The 8,661-nt window shown below is 39.7% G+C and overlaps 1 protein-coding gene across 1 annotated transcript; it reads right to left on the reverse strand.

The window, feature by feature from the left end:
- Positions 1–2,464: 2,464 nt before the first annotated feature.
- nt5m (5',3'-nucleotidase, mitochondrial) lies at positions 2,465–8,521 on the reverse strand. Its single transcript, XM_042508042.2, has 5 exons — positions 7,741–8,521; positions 6,847–6,947; positions 5,768–5,828; positions 5,525–5,639; positions 2,465–3,878 (listed from the first exon to the last, which is right to left on the reverse strand). Exons 1-5 carry the CDS (start codon positions 8,014–8,016, stop codon positions 3,739–3,741), a joined length of 693 nt encoding a protein of 230 aa, XP_042363976.1. The 5' UTR covers positions 8,017–8,521; the 3' UTR covers positions 2,465–3,738.
- Between the last annotated feature and the right edge of the window lie 140 nt (positions 8,522–8,661).

The following is an 8,661-nucleotide window of genomic DNA, read 5'->3' on the forward strand; positions in this document are numbered from 1 at the left end:
AGTTTTGTTCTGGTTCATCTAAGGTCAGTATTTTGTCACTTTTGCATGGTGCAAAAAAAGGGAGGAAAATAAAACAAAGATAGCAAGTTGCTAAGAAATGTTCCACAAATTGCAATTGCAGTATGTGTAGATTTAGAAAATGCAATTTTTCAGGTAATTTTTTTGTTTGTTTGTATGTTTTTTCTTTCTTGTTTCTTTTGATCTAATTGTCTGGTAATTTTTTACTAGTTTTTTCTTTGAATTGTTTTTAATTTTTGGTTCCTTTATTCTTAAATTGCTCTTTGCCTTCTTCCATGTTTTAAAAAAGAAATTAAGCCAATTTGCCATTTTAAAGGGTTAAATAAAGCTTCATTCATTCATAAATGAATCTGGGCTGCTGAAAAAAAATGATCAGCACAACAAATATAAGACAATTATTGACAAAAAATGGCTGACGTACAACTGACACACATGCAGTGTTTGTGCAATGGTTGACCGGTTGTTTTTTTGCTGTCATGTAGCTTAGTTTTAACAACAACGTGGCTATCAGGTGGGTGATCACATGGAACCGATGAAGCTTCCAGCACTTCGGAGACACAGCTGACCTAGTTGACCAGTTAGTGATGGTTGGAAAGGAAGCGTGGTGACTATAAAAAGTGCACCAGGACACAAGTAGGGTTTTGTGTCAAAGAACAGAGATTTTGCAATAGAGCCACTATAAAATCTCTTCTTAATGCCATCTTTACATGTGTGATTTTAGATAGCATGATAGCATTGTCAAAGCAAAAGAGGTGTGACGTTTAACGCAGCAGTTGGCCTCTAGTCTGACATGCATTATATAGACCGTTTCACTGTGACTCTGTTGTTATGGCAACAGCTTTGGTCCATATTTACTTCCTGTCAGCTACTACATTAACAAACAACAGGAAATACACTTGAACTTATTTAAAATGTTTATGTTGTCATGTTTAAAACGGTCTACATGATTCAAAGTGCTTTCAAAACAATTACAGTGGCATGACATGGCAAAAACAATCTCTGACAATTAAATAATTCAGCTACAGCAATCCTCTGTGCAATTATTCATATGTGCAATATTCTTTTAACTTGAATGTAGCCTATATTTATGTGTGTGTATATCTTCTTACTCGTGTATGTATCTGTTGTACATTGTAGTATTTCACACTTACAGTATTTTATGTTTCTAACTTTACGTACTAGAGAAAGAGCAGAGTAATAAGGGGATGCATGTAAAATAGTGTATCTAATCCTGCCACACTCCAGTATGAAGTGAAAACTCCATACCACCCACAAATGTGAATATGTTTACTCTCTGCGAGTTAGCACCATGATGTGTTGACTTGCCGTGGGAGTTTCATTCATGCCTTTCATCCGAGGCATGCTGGACAGGCTCCATTTCCCTCCCTGACCCAGCCTATGTATAAATATTGCTTTATGTCACATTCTTCATTTCCTGCAAGGATTTCTTTAACTTCTAAATTCTTGGAAATCTGATAGATCTGGGCCATGGTTTCATTACTGGAAGCTATAGTGAGATTCAATAGAAATGTAGTCTAAGATAGTCATAAGTCAAAGATTCATGGGTATAAAGGGGCAGATACGAGTGACAATGAGCTGTTTCTCATGCATCAATCGATACACGTCTATGACAAAATGGACTGCAGCCCAGACTCATATTCAGCAGCTGCTTCTTCATGTGTTTTTAACTGATACGATCAGCAGAGAGAGGAAATTACAACAAAGAGTCGGCATGTTTACTTGCACTGCTCCATACTGCCAGAATGTCAACCCTGAGGGATGATGAGTTTCCAAACTTATGCCAAAAGATATAGTGAGTTCACATGGCTTTTGACAGTGTGGGCCTCAGTATGAAAACTCAACAAAGATAATCAAATGCACCCATAACTGCACATCTTGGTCATGCTCTTTTTCCTTTCTTTGTGTGTTTTCAGTGAGATAACATTTAAACAACTCACAGACAGAAAAAAGCATGTTTGAATTGACACATTTGAAGAGGCACAGTAACACAGCACTGCATACATCATAAAATACGTCATAAAATACTGTATGTTTAGCCTTCACCACTTTGTCCCCAAAAAGCACATTAGCGAGGCAATTGCAGAATTAATCTGCCAGAAACAAAGTGGATTTAAACTTAAAGCCTTTATTCTGTTTCTGTTGATTCTGAATGAAATGTTTTGTATGATGATAAAATTACTGATTTTTTAAATAGTCTGGTGGGTTTGGTGATAGAGATTTCTGGGCTGTTTTCTTTTTGTCTTTTGTTAAAAGGATCTTACTGTTTAACAAAAAGATCTGTGTAATGTTGTCAGCCACTTGCTTTGCCCTAGTGGTTACACTGCTGTCTGTTTTGCAGCTGCAGCCCTGTTGCTGAATACTGTACAAATTTCAAAAATTGTTCTTCCCATTAGTCACACAGACACAGAAACACTGGAAAATATGGTCCAGGTAAAAAAATACGTTACAATTTAATTGACAACAGAATACAACAATTCATTTAACCGACTGAAAGTTTTTTTTTTTAAATGTACGCTTGCCAAATATACCTCAGACAGAATACGTTTTTAGATGAAACAGACAAATGCATTTTTGTGGCTGTTGTGAGTCAAAGACATAAAATGTGTGTATACTGTATATTTCATTTTTTAAAGAGTGTTCAATTCACAAATGACATCCTATAATAAATATGAAGAGATCTGCTATTACTTCCTCATTTTAGCTTATATACAATAACTGAACTGCAGGAGTAACATGGTGTGTTCAAAACTGTTTTACCAGCTGTGTGAAAGTGTGCATGTGGAAACATTAAGAAAAAATAATATAAATGATCTCTCTTTATTGAGTTTTGGTCCTTTCTAACATCAAGAAATAAGTCTGTTCAATTTCTGAACAGTCTTACACAACCTCCAATCAATCTTTTTATCCTTTAATATTTGAATCATATTCAGCACATGTCTTTTACCGTCTCAGTATATCCAACACTTTTGATGGTTTTGGCAACATGCATTATGCACAGTATATGTGCTGTTCATTTTTTTTCTCATAGTGGTGTATTAGTTAAGATGCATAGATCATTGTGAAACAGAGGAAACACATTTAAAAAAAAGCACCAATGTATCTCCTCTTTAGAAACCATGAGAGACATCTCTGTACATATATTTGTATGTGCATGACAGTGGTACACGGTGACCCAAGACACATGGTAGTACCCTCCCAAAATGAACATGTAGTATGACGACCTGACATAACAGTAACGAGTGTTTTAAAGTCCAGGTCTTACAGTATGTTTATGTATTGCACATACTTGCTAGTGCCTATGACTCCTGGAGAGCTTTTTTTTTTTTTGCTGTGAGAAATGGGAGTGCCTGCTATTCACAACAAGTTCAACCTGCAGTTTCTTCAATGAAATGTGGTGGAGGTGGTTCACTTCACACTCGGTCTCAGAGTGCCCCCTTGTGGTCAAACAAGAGAAAGTCCTTTCCCGACAGTTCATCAAGTTTCTTCTTCCTTGTTAAAAGCATCCAACCTGAATATTTATTTATCTGATCATTCCCCTATTAATATGTTACCCTACGTCTTTTAGAAATCGATTCTGCGAGACAGTGTTCCCTTGGAACCTCGGCACCCACTGGTGGCACCCACCAGTGCTGGGATGAGGATGCTGCAGTGACTCCCACATCTACCACTAACAAGGAAACACGTGGATGAAGGAGTTTCTCACTGCCATTTGCTGTCCAGGATGGCCCTCCAGTTGTCCGACCATGACAGGAGTCGCCTCTGGGAGGGGCTGACGGAAAGATGCTTGTTGTGGCAGGCGGTGAACAGGATGTGCTCCCACGTTGGATTGGGCTCCACGCCTGATCAGGAAAGGTACAAACATTATGTAAGAACACATTACAACCACACATATTTCACTGCGTAGAAACCTTTGCTTTCGCCAACCACGGCAGACTAACAGTCCACACACAGTGGCAGCTGTCTTACAAGGTATCAATGAGACACTGAAGAAAATGTATGCAAATAATTAGAACACCCACATTACATTACCGAACAGGATTATGCAATCCTCTTCCTTTCAGATTTTTTTCCCTTCCTTCTTTCTACTTTTTAATCTTTGGACACACGTTCATGCATGATGAAGGCTGTTCATTGAAATGTTATTTTTTAAACATATTTACATTTTGATCATGTCACCACCAGCTTTGCAGATGGAAAAGCAAAACAGTCCTGCCATACTAAGCAGTGGAAATGCTTTCTTAACTACTTCTACTTTGCAAGAAAAGACCAATGTTGTTTCTTTTTTTACACATTTTAAAAGAAGTCAGCTAGAAACATTAAGAAGTCTGTCAGAAAGGACATTTTCAACCAGTTTGTGGAGTTACCCTTATTAGCTAGTCAGCTTCAGTCGTATGTTTACCACAGAAGTAGAGTTTATGTGTGGCAGTAGCTGACATGGGGAGAGGGGTGTAGGTTTCGTCACATGTCCCTTCATATGCTTCTGTACGCCCTCTAAAAATTCTTGGAGGTCCATGAACGCAGCCAAGGCAAAGCTCTGCGTGAGTTCTTTTTTCCCTCAACAGTAGTTTGTGACTCACGGGGGGAAAAATTGATCTGTTGAATCATTTAAAACTGATCAGTTCAAAGAGGAGCGGGTGAATTCAAACTTTTAGACCCAGCAAAATGAATGGTAAAGTTTCACCTTAAATGTGCCTGACATTCTGCTGCTCCATCTGTGCCCAGAGTACGCTCTGCGCTCCAAGAGTGTGATGCAATGAATAACTGAAAGGTGTACATATTTCAACAGTGGTCCAGCTCCAAAAATAGAAATGCAATGTGTGACCACATATGTTTTAAATGTGGCAGGCCACCAGAAATACATTAATGTGAGGGAAACCCTGCACACAATCTTTGTGGTGGATTTACCTTTTTTGTGGTCAGTTGTATCTCCTTGTGGTTGCATTGTATATCGTTGTAGTAGTTATGGGTTATTTCGAGATAATTTCATGTTTGTTGTTTTGTCATTTTGTGTTACATTGCAGTTCCATTGCATTTTTGAGTCTTTTCCTTGTCAGAATGTGGTAATTTGAGTCAAAATTTGCAGGTGAAAGCCAGGGGGTGCCTCTGACACTTTGGGGCCCTGGGTCTGTCTCACTCGTCCTGCATGTAATCCATCCACAGCTACGGCTAATCCAATCTGCCTGCGAGTGTTTTTATTTTGGCCGCCTAATGTGAGCGTCAACAGCTGGAAATGAGAAACTTGCTTTTGCCCGCTTTTGAATGAAATCGAGGACTCATTATGCAATCATACGTAGAATTTTCAGCTTTAAATCTGATGAAACCAAATTCATCATGTGCCAGGGGACAACAAATATGACTATTTTTGCAATACAGAATATCAATTTCTTTTGTAATGTATTGCCTAAATTCAAAAAAGTATTCAGTTTTGTTATTGTGACGAGACGAACACTGCCTACGCACACACTAACACGCCTCTAATCCTCACCTAGAATGTCAGGCTTGTCGTCTATGAGGATGTCCCCGGTGATTACGGTCTTGTCTCTGGTCAGGATGACCTGTTCCAGAAAGTCATTGCCCAAATGTTTCTCTACCCAGGCATACTGGACACACATGCATATGCACACACACACACACAAACACAGGAAATGAGATCTAATTAGAAAAAGGCAAAACAGAGGTCATTTTTGAAGAGGACAGAGTAGATGTTGTTGAATGGCAGAGGGCTTACCTTCTCATATGGGCAGTGTTTGTAATGTTTTATAGGACTGGTGCAAATAAAGACATCTGTGCTGCGGAAAGAAAGGACATCAACAAGACCAGAGTGGAAAAATTAAAAACAGTTTTATCCTTTAGCTGCTTGTACCTGACAGACACACTGGCTCTTTATAACTGGGAGCTATTTTAGGGTCAGCTCAAGTCAAAAACAAAGTCTGTGATCACACCATATGGCAGATTCCCCTGATAAGAAAACAGGTTCATCTGGGTTAAACAAAGCAGTTCATTCCCACCAGGAGGGGAAATGTAAACATAAATATGATGGCTATTTTCACATGTTGTTCCATTGTGTCATGTGCTTCTGAAAATGCAACCAGAAATGGTAATCACAGCCCTCTCCATGTTGATTCAGATTACACTTAAGTGAATCAAAGAAGTTGTTATAAATACAGACGCTTTGACCAGGGCACACAGAGTGCACTGGAAGCACAGCAGCCAATGTATCTCAATATTTTTATATTTATGGATGAAGTAGCCTCTGAAACAGCGAGGCAGCAGGACACTAAACCTCTCCATCAGTCAATGTCTGACATAGCAAAAAGGAAAATGACAACAGCAAACTTTCGTTTCCTTTTTCTTTTAAATGTATGTCCCTTTGTATCATTCTGCGTCCCCTCCCCTTAAGGTCTGTGAACGCAGCCAAGAGCTCCCCATGAGTTATTTTTTTCCGCAGCAGTAGTTTATATCTTGCAGGGAGGATGACTGATCTGTAGATATGTTCACAGCTGATCTGATCAGATCAATGGGTAATAATTTGAAAAGCTAGTTTTAATCTTGCAAATAGTGGCAATGCAAGATCCCGTCTTTGAAAAATCTCATAGTTTGTGACTAAATACTCAGTCTTTCGATGTGACCTTATGTCAAGCTTTAGTCCTTTTTAGGTCTTTTAAACGTCTTCTAGTGTACGATAGGCATTAGAAAAAACTGAGTATCAGTACAAAACTGCACAAAAAAGAGTGCTCTTTTGTATTCAGTTCAATTTGTTCAATAAGTGTATTGAACACATTAATTAACAGTATCTTCAAGACTTACTTATCCATCTTGGCCATCTCCTTGACCGCCTCCACTCCTCCTGGCAGTGGCTCCAGTTCTATGAAGAAGTCCTTGGACTCCCAGATACTGATAGCTTTTTCCTGCAGTTAAAAAGAACAGAAAGCAGCTTTGTATCAGTGTACATTGATAAGGTTTATGAATACATTCACACTCTGAAGGCCGTCTGTTCAAACATTGAGCGTTTCGAGGTGAGCCAGACACTGTTCCCTAAAGGAATAGAAAAGTACATATTTGAATAAGACTGCACTGCACAGCTTTCTTGAGTGTTTTAATAATGAGAATGTAGAAACTAAGAACATATTTGTGGTCTATTTCTTCTTCTGCGCTCATGTTCAACATGGACCTTGTACCCCTGACATGGTTTATGATTTGTGTACATAACACAAATTAGACATATTTTCCATAATTTTTAAACCAGGGGGAGTTTTTTTTCATTGTCACAAAAACAGATAAAGTGGCTTTAATGTGCAATTTTGCATAATTATTGCACGTTCTACTGCTCCCTCTGTGCCCAGAGTATGCTCTGCGAGTGTGTTGCAATGAATAACTGAATGGCATACAGTGGTCCTAATGAATGGGCCAGATCCAAAAATGGATAAACAACATGTGGCGGCAGATGTTTTAATCGTGGTGGGCCACCAGAAATAAATGAATGTGTAGGAAACCCTGCACACAATATTTGTGGTGAGACTGTGTTTAACACACAGTCTATAAATGGGATATTGCCTAGTCGTGTTAATTAAATTCTGTTCAAATAAAACTAATTTACTGGAGACCCTGGGGAACCAGCTCAATCACCTCTGGCTCTGGTTGCACATGCGAACAGAAGTAACTACAACACTATAATATTACACATGTATACATGTCACTTACACACAGGTCACTCCTCAGCTGCCCGTACTGCGTTGACACCCAAAACCCTCTCCTGTCATCCAGGCTGATGTGGGGTTCGTCCGGGTATCGGGCCCGGTACTTCTTCAAGAAACCCCCCTCGAAGTCCGCCAGGACCCCGTCCATGTCAACCAGAACCCGCAGTCTCTTACCAGAAGCGCGGGAGGACGACATGTTTACGCAAATCCTCTTAAAAGGATCACGGAGCAAAGTTTTCCCTCGTCCGAGTAGGCGTGTAGTACTCAGCAGTAATACCATCGTTGACCCTTGACTGAGCGGCTGCCGCAGTAGCTGTCACTGAACCCTGTCCAAACGACGAGAGATCACACTGGAGAAGGTCCGCATGGGAGTCTAAAAGTTTTCTCAATACTGCGGCACTTTTAGCACTCAACATTTGCTGGGGTTTTCTTATCTTTTTGTTAAGTTTTGTGTCACTGACAGCTTATTATTCTGGGCGTCTCACTCCCATTCAGCGGCTGAGCTAACGGTCGGTAGCTAACTTTAGCTGACAGGCTAGCTGCACAGCAGCAGCGGCAGGCAGGTCAAATGTGACATGCCTTTGACCACAGTGTCATATGAGCTGTTTGCATCGTTTGTCAGTGTGTATTAACTGTCCCGGTAGCTACCAATAGCCTTTCTCAAATCCACAGCATCTGTAACATCTGGCTGTTGGTGCTTCCTAAGCGTAAACAAGTAGTACATAGCTGGTACTGCGGCACTAAGGAGAGAGAAGCTGGAGAACAAACTGTACAAGCAGCCTGCACGCAGCAAAGATATGATTAAGGAACAGGATGTCTCACTCCTGTGTTGTTTTGTGTTAGAGCCATAAAGGCACAATTTGCAGTTATAAAATATTGCAAAGTTGGAATTCAAGAAACAAAAAAAGAAAAGATTTTAGGACCA

This window comes from Plectropomus leopardus, chromosome 19 (assembly GCF_026936395.1).
Source record: "Plectropomus leopardus strain MGB_pleo_1.0 chromosome 19, ASM2693639v1, whole genome shotgun sequence".
In the NCBI taxonomy this organism is placed as follows: Eukaryota; Metazoa; Chordata; class Actinopteri; order Perciformes; family Serranidae; genus Plectropomus; species Plectropomus leopardus.

Bases quoted from the DNA above. Each gene is read 5' to 3' on its own strand.
- nt5m (XM_042508042.2), bottom strand. From the start codon at position 8,016: ATGGTATTACTGCTGAGTACTACACGCCTACTCGGACGAGGGAAAACT. The intron at 5,640-5,767 runs GTAAGCCCTCTG...ATGTGTGTCCAG, and splicing joins AACACTGCCCATATGAGAAG to TATGCCTGGGTAGAGAAACA. The intron at 3,879-5,524 runs GTGAGGATTAGA...TTTCCTGATCAG, and splicing joins CGACAAGCCTGACATTCTAG to GCGTGGAGCCCAATCCAACG.